We start from the raw sequence: 21544 nt of genomic DNA, 5'->3' as shown, positions 1-21544 counted from the left end.
ATTTGATTCAATTAATTATGGGGATACCCTTGATTCAATTAATTATGGAGATCTGGTTCTGAATGTCCTGGATACACATACACACGGCCTCACTCCATCTCTACTCTTTTTTAAAAAAAAATATATATATATATATTTTATTGATTTTTTACAGAGAGGAAGGGAGAGGGATAGAGAGTTAACATCAATGAGAGAGAAACATCGATCAGCTGCCTCCTGCACACCCCCTACTGGGGATGTGCCTGCAACCAAGGTACATGCCCTTGACTGGAATTGAACCTGGGACCCTTCAGTCTGCAGGCCGACGCTCTATCCACTGAGCCAAACCAGTTAGGGCTCCATCCCTACTCTTTATTCACCTAATAATCTATCATTTCTGCTTCTAACCAAACGTATTATAGTGGAAACAAGGTTGTTTCCTAATTAGTGTTTTGTTTTAAGTTTAATGTAAATCATTAAATTATTTATTTTATTATACACAATATTTGCTAATATTTTGTTTTCATGATCATGAGTAAATAGTTATTACATTTATATTTTGTAACCTATCCTTTCTGCAATTGGAAAATTTCTGCTTTCATTTAAATCTCTGTAAGGCAAATAATAATATGGGTGAAATTACTGAATTTTATCACATTCAGGAAATGATGTTTAGAGGACATGTGTAGGAACACTCTTAGAGCATTTTCTAGAAGTTTGCACTGTTATCTTTTTTGTTGTTATTAGAAGCCATTTGGAGTAATACTTAAAAGACTGGAGGCATTTAGTAGGCTATACTCAAGTTTACATTTATAGAGTTGCTGCTTGGTAATGTTTGATGCCAGAAAATCACATAACCTCTTAGTTTTATAAATAATATCGGGATACTAATAACCTTATTTGGTTGATGTAAGACTTAGGTTGGATAATGTATGAAAAGCCCTTACAAAAGCTGATACCTCCTCCCACCCCTCCCAAACCTGAGGGTGGTTATTTTGACAGGAATTGGTATAATTCTGGCGGGGTTGCTTCATTCTCCATAGTTAGCAGTGATTTCAAATTATTCTTTAATTAGTTATCAGCCTTAAAGTCAATTAACATTTGCCCCAAACTTTGTGAGAGCCTTTGAGTCACTTGAAGTTTACACTGAATCATCAAACAGACTTAATATAAACTAGAAACATAATAAACTTGGATTCAAATAAGATTCTTGACTTTAATTAAATTTGCTTTTTGAGTAAGAAGCTATGCTTTGGACTTTCTCTTACAATATGACATTTGAATTGCTGTTTGTGACACCTCAAGTATGTTCATGTCTTTTGAAAGACTATAAGGGATAATTTTCTAGTGTAAGGTAAAAACCAATTCATTGATGTCACACTTATAAATATTTGGTTGCAATTATTATGTTTACTAAGTGATGTCTGAATCTGAGAAGTTTATGGACTGTAATATTTCAATACTTACTTCTCTCTTTAAGACTTTGAGGGAAGTAGGCATCTTTCTTATATACCTGGTTGGTACTCCATGTGTCACTGACTTTGTAAAGATTCTTAGATTAGACTCAAGCAGGGATGAGATTCTTAGATTACAACTCAAGTTGTAACACAAGTTAACAACTCCTGCACCACAGAGGAAAAAAGGGGAAGACAAATTAGATACAGAAAAAAAAAATGTTTTCCTTGGGAATATCCTGAACAGATTAGCACAGACTATTCGAAATCCCTATTTCTGGGTGCTCTTTAAAAATATAATATATAGTCTATAAATCATGACTACTAGACACTTGTCACTATTTTCATAAATAGTATTGGGATACTAAAAACCTTATTTGGTTAATGTAAGGCTTAGGTTGGCTAATGTATGAAAAGCCCTTAATGTAGTTCTGACACACAGGAATCACTTAATAATAGCACCAATACTCATTTGTCCAAATTTTTTCATTGATTTGACCAATATTTATTGTGTGTCTGCCATACTGAAGAATCACTGGGATGAGAGATGAACAAGGGCCCCATTCCTAAAACATACAATGAGGAAGACATTAAACAATTAAATGAGCAAGATACTTTCTTATAGAAATTAGAGGAGAGCTAGCCAGAGAACTGGTCAATGTTAAAACAAATTTATAAAGTTGATAATTTTCAATGTATCAGTATGTCTATTGGATTTCCAAATTTCCTTGGATGATTATAAATAGTTTAACTAAATAATGATAAATTATATGACTAATTCCTAATTTGAGGGCCTTTGGTGAAAGGCTGTCTTTTCTCCATTAAGAGAAGACAAGAAAGCCAATGCAAGAAAATTAGATTTCTTTTCTTATTATTTATTGTACACATTGTTCCATGTCCCATAGTGTTTTCTAGGATGACCCAGAAGCATTAAAAGCACCATCAAGTCAGAAAAATTAAAGCCAAAGGTTTCTCTAATTCATGGTATACTTGACCCTTGTTATTTTAAAGTACAGTTGACCCTTCAACAACACACATTTGAATGTGCAGGTCTACTTATATTTCAGTAAACAGTACAAGTGTAGTTTCTCTTCCTTATGATTTTTAAAATAACATTTTCTTATCTCTGAATTACTTTATTGTAAGAATACAATATATAATACATATAACATATGAAATTATGTGTTAATTGACTGCTTAAGTTGTCTGAAAGGGTTCCAGTCAACAGTAAGCTATTACTCATTAAGCTTGGGAGGAGTCAAAAGTTATATTTGGGTTTTTGTCTATGTAGGAGGTCAGCATCCTTAACTCCCACATTGTTCAAGGGTCAACTGTGATTTAATTGAGGTTATCTTAAGTGTAATAGAAATTAAACTAGGCTAATGACATGTTGAATGGTTTCCGTTGGTCACTTTGTGGGATTGATTATATTAATTTATCATCAACATTTCACTGGATTATTATTAACAGGTGCCAAATTCAACAATAATAATAACTAATATTTTAGATCTTACCTTTCATAGAAGTTTAACTATCTCATGTAACCTTTCATTAATCCTATGAGGTGGATATTGTTATTACAAAATCTCCATTTTACAGAGGAAGGAATCAAGTGTCAGAAGTCACAACAGGCAAAACCAATCCAGGTCTTCCACATGTCAAAGCCTTTGACATTAATACTCATGTAAACCTACAGAAGCTGGGAATAGTGTGTCTGCCTTAAATATTTTATCCACAAGTATTTATTGTCTGGGTTTAAGTTCTTTATGCCCAAAACTGTTAGTCAAACTTTGAATAAATAATTTCATATTTGGTGATAATTGATTATAATATTTTACTAAATTTCTAGTGTTTTAAATCACTTGCTTATATGTAAAATAACTCATAATTTATCAGGTAATTTATGAGTGATTATTTCTCATGAGAGTCATTTTTAAAGAGTTTCTTTCCCTCTATGTAAAGGAATGAATTTTCTATTTAAATTTCTATTTCTATTTAAATTTATAATTTTCTATTTAAATTTATAATTCTATCATCTTTGGAGGTGAATGTCATTTTTTTTCTTTGCATTACATTGACCTTTGTAAATGTTTATTTTTTTATTAATTAATACCAGTTTAAATTCATTTCATTCATATAATTCAAAATCATAGTATACTCTTAATAAAGAGCAACCTCAGAAAATAGGGCAAGTATTTGGACCTATTACTAATTTATAAAAAAAAACCCTGTAGTTGAAATCACATTCTATTGATAACAGCTTATATTATAAACTGTCTATACTTCACGGATTACTTTTTAATGTCAGAGAAATAACAGAATATTGAATATTATATAGTGTGCAGGTAAGATCTCATTTTAATGAGCTTGAGGGACAGAAAATGTCATTACAATTTCATACATACTGCTTTCAAAATATCACAATATATTAAAAAGTGTCAAACTTTATTAAAAATATTCCCCACTATATATACAGATATTCATATAAAGGTCATCGTCTCCAATTTAGCCAGCTCACAAACTCCCCTTGTTGCTGTGCTTGGAAATGTTGCTAGGCTGGAGTGTTTCAGAGGTGATGTGCACTAATGTAGTATTGGATTTCAGGCTGAGGTGACTTACTTAAATCCAATCCGCTTAAATCCAGACGTGGGTTCAAATATGCTTCCATAGGATGTAAGCAGAGATTAGATGAGTTACTGGAATAGTTATAAACAATTTAAGCAAGACATTACACTCTACTGATCTGTCTTATTTCTTTCCTTTATGTTTAGAAGTATTTCTATGCTATGCGCATGTGAAAGGGAATGAGGAGGAAATGGAAGATAATTATTTGGGTTCTAGTGAGGAGGGAAAGAAAGGATTTAATGAGGCAAGTTTTATGCCTTGTATTCTTCTCATCATCACTTCAGACTTCTTCAAGCATGATGGTGCCATAATCTAGGCTATAGAATATAGCTCATGGGATTTTGTTTCACAGAGTGACATTCTTACACTCGTCTCTAACGGTGTCTTTCACAGTCAGTATTAACAGGAATAGATATGAGTGACCAAAAACTTAGGGTTGTTCAAATCCAATTTCTTTGAGTTCATTTTTAGGTACTTCAAGTTGCTTCTCTACCTTCGTTTAGTTGACTGATAGGCAGTTGTTCCTATATAGTAGCCTCCTCCCTGCACTCACGGCTCCAAGCTCAACTCACCAAACAATATTCCCTCACTCTTTGAAAACTAATTGCTACAATTTTGATAGCATAAATATAGCTATAACACTTAACAAACATAATTAATCTGTATTAGGCAAGCAAAAGGGGGCTTCCCAAAAGGTCTAACCTCATTGGGTTGCTTGAAAGAGTGGCTTATATTCATAAGGATACAAATAAGCCAGTATTTTTTCTTCGGTAAAGGACCTGCGGTGGCTTTATAGATATTTACTCCACCCCAAGGTTCACATTAAACTCTGTCCTTACTCTGGGAAGTTTCTTGTAATACTGATATGAAGTCTGTTATGTTAGATGAAATAAAAATGTACTGGGGCTATCTAAAGTCTTTAATTATTATGTCATGATCCCCAGTGAAGGAATTTCAGGGACTTTTGGGGACTGGATACAAAGTTATTTGGGTTTTCCCTAATTTAATTAATAAGTTTGCTTGAGAGTTTTATCTTTTTCCTCTAATAGTTTGATATTCTTTAACACAATGTACTGATAAATGTTAGTAAAATAGTTAACTTGTGCAAATAGTTTATTTTAAATGTGTAACCTCTTCTTTCCTTTAATACAGAGATACAAATTTAACTTCTGTTTTAGTCAAGATGCATTTAATTCAGCATATTTCATAGTAGATATTATTTAACTTAGGAAATTCATAGAGAATTCCCTCACTATTGCAACAATGTAAAATTAACTAAAGGGAAAAAACTAAGATTTCAAAAGAAATCATTATTACTTATATGTGCAAAATGTAACTAGGTGAACAGAAAAACACTGGTGCCAGAGGAAATAAGGATTTTTCCACGGTATCACAGGAAATGCATTTCAGGGCTACACACACATAGGAGGATTTGAGGTGTAGTAACAAGATTTATTAGAGCGAAAACAAAGGACTGCCTCCAGGTACACCATACCCAATGTCTCATCGACAACCAGGCATTTAGTAAGGGACATGCCTCTGAAAACAGGAGTAAAACCAAAGTTCAGTGATCAGAGCAAGCTATAAACCCGTTTCTGAGTCTGTAAGGCTGTCAGTTGAGAAGGATTTTAGGTTCAAGGCTTTTGCGGGAATGAAAGCAAGCAGCTACAATCTGATAGATCCGCCTTGGCTGCATTTTGAACATCCCTGGTAATATCATCAGGCGATCAGATTAATCCTATCGGCGGACACGGCCTTAGAAAAAAGTTCTCAGTAATTCCAAGACAAAGGATGGGAGAAAGAGGAGAAATTAGTGTGGAGGGTTGAAGAAAACTAGGAGAATTCAGGATTCAGTTCAGTTTACAGGTGACAAAGAAAACTTTGAAGACTTTTAACTGAATTGAAGTGTAATATCCCAAACTGGGCATTATGATTTTTTTTATTGAAACACAATTTCTCCCTTGGAAATCATCCTCATTTTTATTAAAGAGCCAAATGAATGCCAATTTATTTAGTATATTACTAGGTGTACCGGTTAATAATGCAGATTTTTTTCAATAGATGGAGTTACACATACACTGAGTGGCCAGATTATTATGATCACCCCATCAGTACTTCATTGACACTTCCAAAAATACTGAATATTAAAAACTTCCTAAGCAAATACTCTCAAGGTTTTATTATTATTATTATTTGCAAAACTAATTCACTTCATTGTACTGATGGGGTGGTCATAATCATCTGGCCACTCAGTGTATGTTGATATATATGCGATTTGATATGTATGCTATTTTGTTGTATTGACAACAAGCTTCAAAACTTCATGTCAAATTTGCTGAAGGTGTTAACATCATAGATATTTTTACGATTAAAAATGTCAAATTTCATGCCAAAAAAAGAGCATTTGTGGGAAGTTTTAATTCATTACTTTATTTTGAAGAAAAGTGCTGCTGAAAGTTATCGTATACTTCAGGAAGCTTATGGTGAACTCACTCCATCTCAAGATACTTGTGAATGCTGGTTTAAACGCTTTAAAAGTGATGATTTCAATGTTAAGGGCAAAGAACATCCAAGTCAATTTGATCCACGCTTTGATCATAAAATGACCAGAATGGGCCAGAAGACATGGCAAAGTAATTTTGCTTCATGATGACGCACCATCACACACTTCAAAACCAGTTAAAGACATGTTAAAAGATCTTGCCTGGGAAGTATTAACCCACCTGCCCTATTCAGACCTTGCCCCTTCAGATTACTACTTCGTCCGATCGATGGCACACGTACTTTCTGAGAAGCACTTCAAAACGTACGAAGAAGTGGAAAATTGTGTCTCTGAATGGTTTGCCTCAAAATGAGAAAATTTCTATTGGGACGGTATCCACAAATTACATGAAAGATGGGGGAAATGTGTAGCTAGCGATGGACATTACTTTGAATAAAGCACTTTTGATGTTTCTCTTGAAATTATCGTGTTTTCTTTGATTACAAAATCTACATTATTAACCAGTACACCTAGTAAGTCCAGTTTCAATTCGTCCTGGTTATTTCATAAACACAGTGAGAATAGCAATTGATCACGTAGGCACTTTTAAATCTGCTTTCTGGAATATCATAAGGAATCTCCAGAATTTGCTTTAATTAGCCTTTTAGGGCAATGAAGCCAAGCCACACAGTTGCTATCAGGTTTGCCTACTATACCTATAGATTTCCTGGGATGCCTCTAACTGGCCAAACCTCTCATTGCACAGTTTATATTGGGGCTATACCTATTGTAAAAGAAGATTAGGGACTGAGGGTGAAGTTTCGAGTATGCACCCCAAAAGGGATCTCTTTAGGCACTGTGGATGGAGGTGGTATTGCCCATTGTCTTCAGGGAGAGAGATTTCCTTCCTTGTAAAAGAGCATGAGTGTCCTCAACACTCCCAAGCCCTGCAACACACAACCAAAACCCCAGGATGATGGGCTACCCGTTTCTGGCCTTGGTGTCTCAAGACCCATGGCTTGCCCCACCTCCGACAGAGGTGAAGTCCTTCCCGGAGACTGCAATATGGTTTCTGTCCGGGTTGGAGTGTTGCCCCATCTTCTAAGGGCAGCCTAACCAACAGTCACAGTTTTGATCAAGTATTGCTTAGTTGGATTCACTCTGCTCAGTCAGGTGGCTTTAGCTCTACCTGGACTGTAAGTATGGCCCGTTTCCTCAAGCGAGGCTTCTCTGCTTGATGGCCTTTCGCCTTATCTGGCCTTACCTGAGGTCCCACCCTCATGTCTGTCTGTGTGAGGGGTGCCTAGTACCTCCACTGCCTCGGGTAGAAACTCGTCCTATAACTGGCCTTTAATAGTCAGGCTGCTGACCTATTTCCCTGCCTTTCACAGTCCCAGCAGCCCTGGTCCTTCAAGGGCCCTAGTAGGCAGATGGCAGCCACCATTAGAAGGGAAGGGGGGTTCCTGTTATGTCATCTCCAAGGTTCTCATGGAAAATTGGTTTTAAAAACCAGGGATCCAGGAGGGATTAGAGACGATCCCTGGTGTCCTACGTATATGGCCCTAGTTGGGCCAGACAGACAAGACAGCATCTCTGGCCCTGGTGGTGAATCTTGTCAGCCTTCTCTAAGAAGATCATAAATTGCTGGATATCCCTGTGTCTGAGAGCATAGGAGTTGTTGGCAAGATTAACAAATGTTCAGTCAGTCTCAAAATTAGTTTCCTCTTGTGGAAGTTCTTTTAAAATTATTTTCCCAAATTGTTTAATATAAACCTCCCCATTTTTGTAACTGCTTGCAAATAAAGGTTTTCTATTTATTGTATTCCAGCAGGAGAATTAATTTTGGCCTTGGAGGCACAATTTCCCAAGTTTAACTGCACAGTTCGGGGAACTTGGCACCCTGGGCTCACAGGGATCCTGGGGCACAAAGGGGCAGCGGCAGTTGTAACAAGAGCAGGGAACAGGACAATGAGCTATGAGCCCCAGGTGCTCCCACTGGGTGCTGGACTGGCAGTAGCCCCCATTGCATAGGGGCCCAGGCTGCAGGTGAGCCACAGAGCCAAGGGAATGCTGTCTGGCCTTGGGGCCATGGAGAGGGAGCAGAGGGAAGGAGGGGAGTTTCTGATCTGGACCTGGAATGAGCAGGCAGTAAAGCAGCAGGGGTGAGGATGAAACAAAGAGTCTGAGAGTATACAGCGGCAGCAGCAGAGGGAGGACAGATGAATGAAGAAAAGACTTCTGAGGACAAGGGAGGTGAGGTCCCAGCTCTCTTTGCATAAACCACAGCTCCTCCTTGTCCCTTCATGGTATACAGTCATCACTGTCCTTATCATACTCAATTCAAATTAGGCTAAGGCTAACATTCTAAGCTCTTCTTCTTGAAGCAGGCCTTTTCTCTCTGCACTTCTTAGGCAGGAAAGGGGAAGCAGCCAGTCTGTTGCCAGAGGAAATAGAATTCTTCCACAGTGTCACAGAAAACGCATTTCAGGGATACATGCATAGGAGGATGTGAGGTGTAGTGGCAAGATTTATTGGATCAAAAACAAAGAAAGGGCCTAGGCAACGTCTCATTCACACTCGGCTCCATCTCACTGTGGAAGAAGTCCAGCTTCTGGGGCCCCAGGCCCATACTTGTCCCCACCAAGCCCAGGATAAGGGCCAGGACCCAGCGCTCCCATGCCCTTAACCTGGCATTCAAGGCTCCAACAATCTAGCACCATCTCTGCTCCTGCCAGCCCATGATCCGCTGTGCTTCATCTGCATACAGAGCTGCTGAAGAGAGAGAGTGAGAAAAAGGGTGCCACTGAGACAGAACTTGGTTAAACTTTGATTACATATCTTTGGGCTTGGGAGGGAGGAGGTTTTTTGTCAAACTATCTAGTCCAGGGGTGGGCAAACTTTTTGACTTGAGGGCCACAATGGGTTCTTAAACTGGACTCAGAAGGAGCTGCGGCCGTGTTTCCCAACGTTGCCATGCTAACACTGCTGCTGGTGAAGGAGCAGAGGGGAGAGCAAGAGAACCCTCTGCTCTTTCAGCTCCGCAGGCCGGATAGAACAGCCGAACGGGCCGGATCCGGCCCACGGGCCGTAGTTTGCCCACAGCTGATCTAGTCTCTTTCCTGGATCTTCCCAGGGCTAGGCTGGTACCTCCCCCCCTCCCACTCCCCACCCCCTAACCAATTCCTTTCTGAGATCTTTGGGGGGTTTCTTGCCCTTATCCTAATCCAATCTTTTCCCCAGGCTTTTCTCCTCACCTTTATGGTTGCCGTTTTTGCTCCTACTGTGCAGGCCTCATAGTAAAAGGACCTCCCGCAGTGCCATCTTGGCTTCTACTGCCCATGCCTCAACAGAGGAATTTCCCCCTCACTATTTATCCCTCCCTGCTTAATGGGAGTGGGTGAGGGTGCGGAGGGAGGAACCCATTGCTCCCTGAGAAGATTGGAAAGCTGGTCTTTCCTGCCTATTTAAGGACTAGAGGCCCAGTGCACAAAAATTTGTGCACTCAGGGGGGTCCCTCAGCCCGGCCTGCGCCCATTCACAATCCAGGACCCCTTGGGGGATGTCCACCTGTCGACTTAGGCCCACTCCCTGGGGGATCAGGCCTAAGCTTGCAGTCAGACATCCTTCTGGCAGCCAGGGAGCCCTCGGGGGATGTTCAACTAAAGGCTTAGGCCCCCAAGGGATCGGGCCTAATCCGTTAGTTGGACATTCTTAGTGCTGCCACGGAGGTGGGAGAAGCTCCTGCCACCATCACTGCACTGGCCAGCCATGAACCAGCTTCTGGCTGAGTGGCACTCCCCATATGGAGGTACACTGACCACCAGGGGGCAGCTCCTGCATTGAGATTTTCCCTCTGGTGGCCAGTGCGCATCATAGCAACCGGTCATTCTGCCCTTCAGTCAATGTGCATATTAGCCTTTTTATTATTATTATATAGGATGTCCCTATTTCCCCCCTTTTGCCCCCTCTACCCAGCTCTTGCCCCCCACTTCTCTCTGGACATCACCATACTGTTGTCTATGTCCATGGGTTGTGCATATATTTTCTTTGGCTAATCCCTTCTTTAAATTCACTTCTTTAAATTTTTATTTTCAGATAAGTGCTTATAACTGCACTATTATATATTTTCTATTATATCATTTAGAATTAAGATATTTTTTAATTGAACCCTTGTAAATTTTAGCACAATTTAATAAATTATGCTAGAAGCAATTAGATTTTTCATGTAATGCAGATACATTTCAATTAATATTTTATTAATTTTTAATTTTTTTAATACTTTAATTTAAAATAATCTCATACATGTAAAAAAAACCTATAAAATACTACAGCATATTATATGTACCTTTCACTCAATTTCTTAGGTGTTAATAATTTAAACATAACCATTATACAACTAACAAAATTTGGAATATATTTTTCTTATAATCTCTTTAATGTTACTTAACCCATTTACTTTGTTTTTGTTAATCTTAACCCAAGGATATTTTTCCATTGAATTTTAGAGAGAGTGAGGGGAAAGGGAGAGACACATTGATTGGTTGCTTCCTGCTTTATGCTTTGATAGGGACTGGGGATCAAGCCAGCAACTAAGGTACATGCCCTTGATTGGAATCGAACCTGGAACCCTTCAGTCCACAGGCTAATGCTCTATCCACTGAGCAAAACAGGCTGCAGCTTAATTCATTTACTTTTAATCTATATGTGTCTTTATATTTAAAGTGGGTTTTGTTTTTGATTCACCTTCATAATCTGTCTTTTAATTGGTGCATTTATGCCACTGACTTTCAGAGTGCTTACTGATAGAGTTACTACCATATCAGATGGCTTCTGGGGCTTCTGGGGCCGGCCTGTCCTGGATGGCAGCACGCTGGCGGCTTGCACTGTCCCGCCCTACCTGCAGTATGCAAATTAGCTGCCATCTTCGTTGGCGGTTAATTTGCATATCACGATGATTAGCCGATGGGAGGCGTAGCAAAGGTAGGGTCAGTTACCATGTTTGTCTATTATTAGATAGGATTGGAGTGTGTTTGGTGGAGGGTGTGGCTCTTTTCTGGAGTGTCTGTGAAGCTGCCCCTTCCTAGTTAATCCACTTAGATGTCTGGCTCCCTCTGTTTTTATTAATATCTAACTAGCTGCCTACTGTAAGAACGTGGTAATCTATACTCTGAAGGGCATTTTCTGCAGCAATGACTAATCATAACCTCAGTGCACACTCACCTGGTCTGCAGCAATCAGAGACAGGGGCACTCAGCCAAGACAGCCTGCTGCCAGGTATGGTGGTGAGCAGTGACAGTCCTGAAGAATGGCATGACACAAAAAGCAGAAAACAAACAAGGACTGCAGGTGCCTCATCATTGTGTTTGGTGATTCACATGCCTCTGCGGTGTACTTGGCAATATTGTAAGAACCACCAACTTTTCAGTGTTCAGTATGTTTCCTCTCTCAGAGTTGGAACAGCCATATTGACACATTTATAATAAACCCTGACAAATGTTTGCCATTTTAAAAAGAATAGAAATATTTAGGAACACAACTTTATTATATTTTAGCTAAGTATATTTATAATTATGCACCTGTATGTTGACTATTTCCCATGAAAGGTGAAGGCTGAGCTGATGTGGGAGCTCAGCCTCCCGTTGAAATGCAGCAATGCCTGTTAAAATATGCCTACGTAACCCAACCCAAAAGAAAGGTAAAACTCCGAGTGCCAGAAATGAAGGGGAGCTCCAGGCAAAAGTATCCCAGAAAAGAAGAAGCTAAAGCTTGATGGGACATAGGTACTTCAGAACCTAGGTGCTAGCAGGCAGGAGTTTAGATTTTAACTTTCACTACATAACAAGTCTAAGACCTGTAAAAGAATTCTTTGTGTACATCTGTGATGGCGGAAATCAGGCCCCAGCGGGAAGCGACAAACCAAATGCACTTGGAGATTCAGAAAAGGACTGTTTATTGGCACCAATGCTAGCTCAGCGGGGTCCTCTCCAGAGGCTGAGCTCCGAGCAAAGCTGGGTTTGGCCTTATATATCCCCCTAGGCTCTGTGTCTCCCGCATATGGTATACATACACATTCTAGACATTCTTTCTACGTTACATGCTAAGCTTCCAGGTATTTCACCGGCCTTCCACATCCATTGCATTCACGCTGAAGGCTTGTTGCCTAGGCTACAGAAGGAGGACTGGGTTCCTTATTTGTTCCTAGGGCAGTTATGGTGAACCTTTTGAGCTCGGTGTGTCAGCATTTTGAAAAACTGTAACTTGTCTCTGGTGCCGTGTCACAATATAGAAATTTTTTGATATTTGCAACCATAGTAAAACAAAGATTTATATTTTTGATATTTATTTTATATATTTAAATGCCATTTAACAAAGAAAAATCAACCAAAAAAATGAGTTTGCGTGTCACCTCTGACACACGTGTCATAGGTTCGCCGTCACGGTCCTAGGGGAAAGTTCCTGGACCACAGATAGGGAGTGCTGTGCACATGTGTGCAGACCTCCCCTGCTTCTCACTGCAATTCGCCCCAAGAAGCCAGCGAGATTACAGGAGCTGAGGCGTAGTTATGATGGTGCAAGCAGAGAGGGGGTTTGCCATCTCATATCCAGGAGTCTAGAAGGCCATGTTGGACATAAAAAAGAAACAGAACAAAGATAAATCCATCTATTGTCTTTACCTTATACTCTTAGGTAGTAAAATAGATATCCATAAGAAAAAGGTCCTAAGCCTGCGAAATTTAAGATGTGGTGATATGTCACCCTTGATATTTAGAAATATCAGGGTGATAAAATAAAATGGAAACAGATCCAGAGCCAGTAAAATTCAACAAGGGTGAATTTGAAATATATTGTAGAGATAGTGTTCCAACTCAGGGTTTCTCAGACACCTTCAGAAATCATCACCAGTTACCCTGACTAAAGATAAACTTTTCAAAAAAGCCATAAAATGAGTATAGATTATCATGGGGGAGAGGCATGAGAGAGAGAGTCAGCAGATACAAGAAATAGGAGATTTAGCAATGCAGGGAGGGCTATATAAAAATCTGGAAAGAATTAACAAATGTGTTAAAATAGTTAATAGGAGTTATAGTTATCATAAAACATATTTGAAAAAGAACCAAATAAAACTTCTGCTCGTTAAAAATAAATTCATTAAATAAAAGTTCTATTGTGTTAAACATACTAGTATACAGTTGAAGAAAAATTAATTAACTGCTGATCTTATATATGGAAACCCTCCAGAATGCAGCATAATGATATAAAAAATATGAAAGGGAATCTTATAAAAATGGATGCTGGATTGAGAAGATCCAAAATATATTTCATAGAAGCTCCACAAAATGAGGTTAGATATAATTGGAGAAAGGTAATAATTGAAGAGGTATTCATAGAGGATTTTCCAGAATTGAAGAAAAATAGGCACGCTCAAAATGAATAAACCAAGTCCCCCAAAAAGATACATAAAAATAAACTCACCCGCGGACACATCATAGTGAAATTACAGAATGTCAGGGAGAAAATCTGAAATGCTAAACAAATGTGAAGACAGCTGATCTGCCAAGTCATAACATTTTGATTGACAGCAGTAACAGAAGCCAGAGCCAGGGGGATAGCACCATGAAGATGCTGCAGGACAATGACTATTACCCCCGAATTCGATGTCCAGTGGAACTCCCATTCAAGAATTAGAACAAAATAAAAATATTTTCAAAGTCCAAGACAGTAAGGCCTGAAAAAACTACCAAAGGATTTACTTCAGTAAGAAAGAAACTAAATCCACACTAGAGTGACATGCATAAACAAAGGATAAGGAAATAATAATGACCTCCTCTTTAACTGAAAACAACTAAAAACCAAATCACTTTATTTCACAAATTATGAAAACTCTGGGGTCACTTTTATATAAAGATACTTAAAGAAAAATAAGTTTTTGTTTCCATATGCATAAGTATATATAAATATACAACAGTGCTGCTATATTTAAGTAAAATGTGGAGTGTGCAGAGAATGAAATATTATGTGATCTTGAAGAATTTTTTTTTTTAAACCTCACCCAAGGACATGCTTAGAGAGGGAGGGAAGGGGGGGGGAGAGAGAGAGAGAGAGAGAGAGAGAGAGAGAGAGAGAGAGAGAGAGAGAGAGAAATGAGAAACATCAATGCTAGAGAGAAACATTTTGTCTTTTGTGTACTCCTCACCTAGGGATCAAACCCACAACTCAGGTATATGCCCTGCCCAGGAATCAAACTGGCAACCTTTTGGTGCACAGGCTGATGAGCCACTCCAGCCAGCACCTTGAAGAATTTTTGATGCCTTGTGATAGTGCTTAGGTTAAGATGTTCAGGGAAATCAACATATAAAACATCATATTCATTATTATGTGAGCTGAATAAAAGCACACAGGAAAAATATTGTAAGGCAATGTACCAAAAATGCATTTTTGGTGGCAGAATATTATTTTTCTTTTAATTTTGTACTTTTTCAAAATCTTACAATGGATATATCTATTACTTTAATAATAAAAGAACTTCAAAATACTTAGTAACATAGATATATTATTTTAGTAAGTTATGAATTTTGCTAAATAAATGCCATGTTTATATTTTGCAGGCAAACCTCTCTTCACCATCGTCTACCATATCTGAGAGTCAGCTGGTACGTATCCTCTTACTAAGTCATAGACCTAGTTTAGAAAATTCTGACCCTTCAAGACAACTTTATTTGAGCAAAAGTGAACTGAGAATAAGTTGACTTCATATAAGTTTATTTGCTTACTTTTCTAATAAAAGCTTTACTAATGCTCCATGAGGGTTGTTTTGCAAGCTGCACACACACACAAACCCAGACACAGACCCTATTTGCCAGTAACTTGCATTTAGTAGTGATGTTAGAATAGAATTGGTGAGGATCAGAAGCAAGCTGTTGGAATTTAGAAAAGGAAAAAACTCATGTCCTGATGGGAGAGATCAGAAGAGGGTTCAAAGAAAAGGCCATGTTAGATAATACAGGGTAGGCTCTGGACTTGAAGAAATGAGACTGGACTAGACCAGTGATGAGCAGTAGAAATATGTGAAAATCATAATGCAGGCCACATATGTAATATAAAATTTTTTAGCAGCCACATTTAAAAAGAAACAGATCATATTCAATATTATATTATTACTAGAGGCCCGGTGCATGAAATTCATGCATGGAGGGGTGTCGCTCAGCCTGACCTGCACCCTCTCCAGTCTGGGACCCCTCAGACATCCCTCTCACAATCTGGGACTGCTGGCTCCTAACCACTTGCCTGCAAGCCTGCCTGCCTGCCTGATTGCCCCTAACCGTTTCTGCCTGCCACCCTGATTGCCCCCAACTGTCCTCCCCTGCCCACCTGATCGCCCCCAACTTCCCTCCCCTGCAGGTCTGATCACCCACAACTGCCCTCCCCTGCCACGACCTGCCTCCTCTGCCAGGCCCTGCTTCCGCTGTGCACATGGCCATCTTATGATGGCCATCTTGTGACAACATTAGGGCATGATGCGTGGAGGCATGACAACCACCCTAGGCTATTATTAGTATAGACTAGAGGCCCGATGCATGAAATTCATGCAAAAGTAGGCCTTTGCAGCCGCAGCGACTGCCTGTATCTATCCCTTGCAGCCGTGGCGGCTGCCTCCATCCTTCTGCTGCATCCCTGGCTTTGTCCGGAAGGACGTCTGGTCTAATTGTCATATTATGCTTTTATTATTATAGATATGTTCAATTATATTATTATTATGTATTGTCTATATATATAAAAGCCTAAGCTACCAAATGACAGAACAACTGGTCAATCATTCACTATGATGCACACTGACCACAGGGGGCAGATGCTCAATGCAGGAACTGCCCCCTGGTGGTCAGTGTGTTCCCACAGTGGGAGTGCCACTTAACTGACCATTGGGTGCCAGATGCCAGGCTCACAGCTGGTAAGCGCTGTGGTGGCACAAGCCTCTCCTGCCTCCGCGGCAGTGCTATTGGGCGGCGGTGGCAGGTGCCCAGCCTGGGCTTGGGTTCCTCCCCAGCCGCCTGCTACTTCTGGCACTACTATATACCCAAGGGTCCTGGATTGCGAGAGGGCGCAGGACAGGCTGAGAGACCCCACTGGTGCATGAATCCGTGCACCAGGCCTCTAGTGTATAATATTCTATAACAGTGTATTATATATTATATTATGTTCAACAATGTGTTTTACTTAATTATAAATATCATTTTAACATATAAACAATATAAAATTGAAATGTTTTACATTAACTTTTTGGGACACTGTCTTTGAATCCTGTTGTGCATTTAACTTTTACAGTAAATCTCAATTCAGACTAGTCACATTTCAAGGGTTCAACACAAGGACTAGTGACTGCTGTGTTGGGGGCACATATTGAGACTCTAGAATCTGTTATTTATAGATAAATATTTGAAACATAAGAGAACTATGTTTTCTTAGTAAGTTGAAACTATGAAATAAGTTGACTATTAATAAATATTTTCTTTATAATTTTAATTGTTTATAACTATAAATTCCTGAACAGTAGGCACCTTCAGGAAGATTAATAAAAATTTCTAGAAAATCAGTTTAAGACATTAAGAAGACAAAATCACTGCTTAATACTGATTTCCCCCCTTTTAAAAAAATTGTTTTAGTGTCCTACATCCATGGCCATCAAGTCATCTTCTTATCATATCACAATGATAACAATATTTTTATTTTGCCTAAAAAAATCATAAAAGGGTACTTTTAACTCTTAAAGTAGCCTATTCAATCAAACTGCTGGCTATGGTAATATATATATATATATATATATATATATATATATATATATATATATCCTATATAATAAAAGCCTAATATGCTAAGTGTCTGGCCAACAGATTGGCCGTTAAACCAATCAAAGCGTAATATGCTAATGATATGCTAAGGCTGCTCAACTGCTCACTATGATGTGCACTGACCACCAGGGGCCAGACAGTCGACTGATCAACCAGTTGCTATGACATGCACTGCCCACCGGGGGTAGACGCTCTGACCACTAACTTAGCTTGCTACTGAGGCCCAGCTGATTGGGACTGAGTGAGACAGGCTGGGCATGCCCTGGAGTCCTCCTGTGGTCCCTCCCCGGCTGGCCAACTTCCTGCATCCCTCCCCAGCCACGATCGTGCACTGGTGGGGTTCCTTGGCCTGGCCTGTGCCCTCTTGCAATCTGGGACCTTTCGGGGGATGTCGAAGAGCTGGTTCAGCCCAATCCCACAGGCCTCCCCCTCGGCCCTGATCAGTCCCAATGCCGACCCCACCTGTGCATAAATTCGTGCACTGGGCCTCTAGTATATGTGTATGTGTATGTGTGTGTATACATATACTAGAGGCCCGTTGCACGAAGATTCGTGCAATAGGCCTTCTTTCCCCTGGCTGCCAGCACCAGTTTTCCTTCACTCTGGCCACCGCCTTACTTCTTCACTCTAGACACAGTCTTCGCTGCAGCTGGAGCCTTCAGTCTTTGCTCCTTGCTCAGGCCAGAGTCTTCAGTCTCCAGCCAGAGCTGCTCCTGTAGCTCCTTCCACCTCCCACCCTCCCCTTCATAGCTTGATCGCTGCTTCACCTGCAGACCTCACCGATGGGCTCCTGGGTCCCAGGGGACTGGCTTGCCTGCGGCCCAGCTTTCTGATCACGATCACCGGTGGCAGGCAAGGCGGCTTCTGGGTCCCGGGGGGCTGCCTTGCCTGCGGCCCGGCTTTCCAGCGGCTCCAGGCATCGCACATGGGGGCCTGGAAGGTGGCTCCCAGTGTCCCGCCTTGCCTGCAGTATGCAAATTAGCCGCCATCTTTGTTGGGGGTTAATTTGCTTATTGTGCTGATCAGCCAATGACGATGGTAGCAAAGTTACGGTTAATTACAATGTTTGTCTATTATTGGATAGGAGATATCCTACCTAATAAAAGAGAAACATGGTAATTGGCGTATGACCGCTACCCTTCCCATTGGCTAATCAGGGCAATATGCAAATTAACTGCCAGCCAAGATGGCGGCCTGCAGCCAGGCAGCTTGAAACTAACATGAGGCTTGCTTGCTTCAATGACGGAAGACTCCAGCGTTCCCCGCCTGCCACTGCAGGCCTCTGAGCTGCAACTCTAAGCAACTATGTAACAAATATAGGAGCTAAACAAAACCCCAGAAACCTGCTTTAGTCCCCCAGGCTTCAGCCAGCAGGATCGCAACATTGTAAGCAAAGGCCAGAAACCTACTTTCAGCAGTGGAGGCCTAAGAGCTGGAGCCAAGCCTCAAAGCTAAAGCTGGCCCAGAATAAAAAAAGAAAAAAAGAAAAAAAGGAGCGGTTGGGAGCTTCAGTCACCCCCAGCCTGAAAATAGCCCTCAGCCCCTCACCCAGACTGGCCAGGCACCCTAGTGGGGACCCTCACCCTGAAGAGTGTGTGACCAGCTGCAAACAGCCATCATCCCCTCACCCAGGCTGGCCAGGCACCCCAGTGGGGACCCCCACCCTGATCCAGGACACCCTTCAGGGCAAACCAGCCAGCCCCAACCCGTGTACCAGGCCTCTACCCTATATAGCAAAAGGGTAATATGCCTCCCAGCACCGGGATCAGCGGAGCCGAGAGACCTCCCGGCACCTGGATCAGCGTGACGGGGCAGCGCCCAAACCCCCTGATCGCCCTGCGGCTCTGTGTGTGACAGGGGGTGGGGCCACAACATCCCTATCCACCCTGCTCTGTTCGTGACAAGGGAAGGCGCCCCAACCCCCTGATCGGCCCTGCTCTGTGTGTGACAGGGTAGAGCCATAACCTCCTCATTAGCCCTGCCCTGAGTGTGAGAGTGGCGGTGCCCCAACCCCCTGATGAGCCCTGCTCTGTGCGTGACAGGGTACAGAGCCCCAACCCCCCTGATGGGCCCTGCTCTGTGAGTGACAGGGGGCAGTGCCCCAAACCCCGATTAGCCCTGCTCTGTGTGTGACAGGGGGTGGTGCCGCAACCTCCCCATCGACCCTGCCTTGAGTGTGACAGGGGACGGTGCCCCAACCTCCCAATCGGCCCTACCCTGAGCATGACTGAGGATGACATCACAACCTCCCAATCGGCCCTACCCTGAGCATGACTGAGGATGACATCACAACCTCCCGATCGCCCTGCTCTGTGCATGACAGGAGGCAGTGCCCCAACTCCCCAATCGGCCCTGCTCTGAGCCTGACCAGGGGCTGCACCTAGGGATTGGGCCTGCCCTCTGCCACCCGGGAGCAGGCCTAAGCCAGAAGGTCGTTATCTCCCGAGGGGTCCCAGACTGCAAGAGGGCACAGGCCGGGCTGAGGGAACCCCTCCCCCCCGAGTGCACAAATTTTTGTGCACCAGGCCTCTAGTATATATATATATATATATATATATATATATATATATATATATACACATACATACACACATACATACACACATATATACACACACACACTAGAGGCCTAGTGCATGAAAATTCATGCATGGGATGGTGTCCCTCAGCCCAGCCTGCACCCTCTGGCAGCCCAGGTCCCCTCAGGGGATGTCCACCTGCCAGCTTAGGCCCACTCCCTGGGGTATCAGGCCTAAGCTGGTAGTCAGACATCCCTCTGGCAGCCCAGGAGCCCTTGGGGGATGTCCAACTGACGGCTTAGGCCCGCTCCCCGAGGGCAGGGGCCTAAGCCGCAGTCGGACATCCTTAGCACTGCCAAGGAGGCGGGAGAAGCTCCCGCCACCGCTGCTGCGCTTGCAGCCATCAGCCCAGCTGTGGATGAGCAGAGCTCCCCCTGCCGGAGCGCACTAACCCCCAGGGGGCAGCTCCTGCATTGAGCGTCTGCCCCCTGGTGGTCAGTTCGTGTCATAGTTACCTGTTGTTCCTGGTTGTTCTGATGTTAGAGTCAATTTGCATATTACCCTTTTATTACCTAGGATGGATATATATATACATACATACATACATACACACACATACATATATATACTAGAGGTCCTGTGCACAAAAATTTGTGCACTTGGGGGTAAGGGGTCCCTTAGCCTGGTCTGTGCCCTCTCGCTGTCTGGGACCCCTCGGGGGTGACCACTTGCTGGCTTAGGCCTGCTCCCTGGGGGATTGGGCCTAAGATGGCAACCAGACATCCTTCTGGCAGCCCGGCAGCCCTCAGGGGATGCCCACTTGCCAGCAGGGAGCAGACCTAAGCTGCAGTCGGACATCCTTAGCGCTGCTGAGGAGGCAGGAGAGGCTCCCATCACCACCGCTGTACTGGCAGCCATCAGCCTGGCTTGTGGCTGAGCAGAGCTCCTCCCATGTGAGAGCACCCTGACCACCAGAGGGCAGCTCCTGCATTGAGCATCTGCCCTCTGGTGGTCACTGTGTGTCATAGTGACCAGTCATTCCCAGTCCTTCTGCTGTTAGGGTCAGTTTGCTTATTACCCTTTTACTATATAGGATAGAGGTCTGGTGCATGGGTGGAGGCTGGCTGGTTTGCCCTGAAAGGTGTCCCGGATCAGGATGGGGGTCCTGCTTGGGTGCCTGGCCAGCCTGGATGATGGGCTGATGGCTGTTTGCAGGCTGGTCACACCCCCGTCAGGGTGGGGGTCCCCACTGGGTTCCTGGCCAGTCTGGGTGAGGGGCTGAGGGACGTTTTCAGGCTGGTGGGCGACTGAAGCTCCCAGCCTCTTTTTTTTTTATTCTGGGATTTATTTACCTTCTATAGCTGTCACTGGAGCTGAGAGCCGGCTCCAGCTCTGAGGCCGTGGCTGGCTGAAAGGAGGTATCTGGGTTTGTTTAGATTCTATAATTGAAACTCTGTTGCCATCACTGGTGCTCTAAGCTCTGAGCCTGCTGGCAGCTGAAAGCAGGTTTCTGGGTTTGTTTAGCTTCTATAATTGCAGCATTGTTGCATCTGGAGCTCAGAGCTGGCTGCGTAAGGCGGGGAACCTTGGCTTGCTCCGTCACTGGAGCAAGCAAGCCTCCTGTTCGCTTCAGCTGCCTGG

At 42.3% G+C, this 21544-nt stretch overlaps 1 protein-coding gene across 9 annotated transcripts in view; it reads left to right on the top strand.

Annotated features, from left to right (window-relative positions):
- The window catches only part of LOC118660411 (muscular LMNA interacting protein), a 239608-nt gene that overhangs the window by 156128 nt on the left and 61936 nt on the right, over positions 1-21544 (top strand). For all 9 annotated transcript variants that reach the window (XM_036317803.1, XM_036317801.1, XM_036317807.1 and 6 more), the window contains one exon: positions 15147-15191. In XM_036317803.1, coding sequence (XP_036173696.1) covers positions 15147-15191 — 45 coding nt within the window. The remainder of the gene's footprint in view (positions 1-15146; positions 15192-21544) is intronic.

The sequence above is a fragment of the Myotis myotis genome, unplaced genomic scaffold, assembly GCF_014108235.1.
Source record: "Myotis myotis isolate mMyoMyo1 unplaced genomic scaffold, mMyoMyo1.p scaffold_m19_p_7, whole genome shotgun sequence".
NCBI classification, from domain to species: domain Eukaryota; kingdom Metazoa; phylum Chordata; class Mammalia; order Chiroptera; family Vespertilionidae; genus Myotis; species Myotis myotis.
The sequence above is the reverse complement of the archived record's forward strand: the minus strand, read 5'-3'. Positions and strand labels throughout refer to the sequence as shown.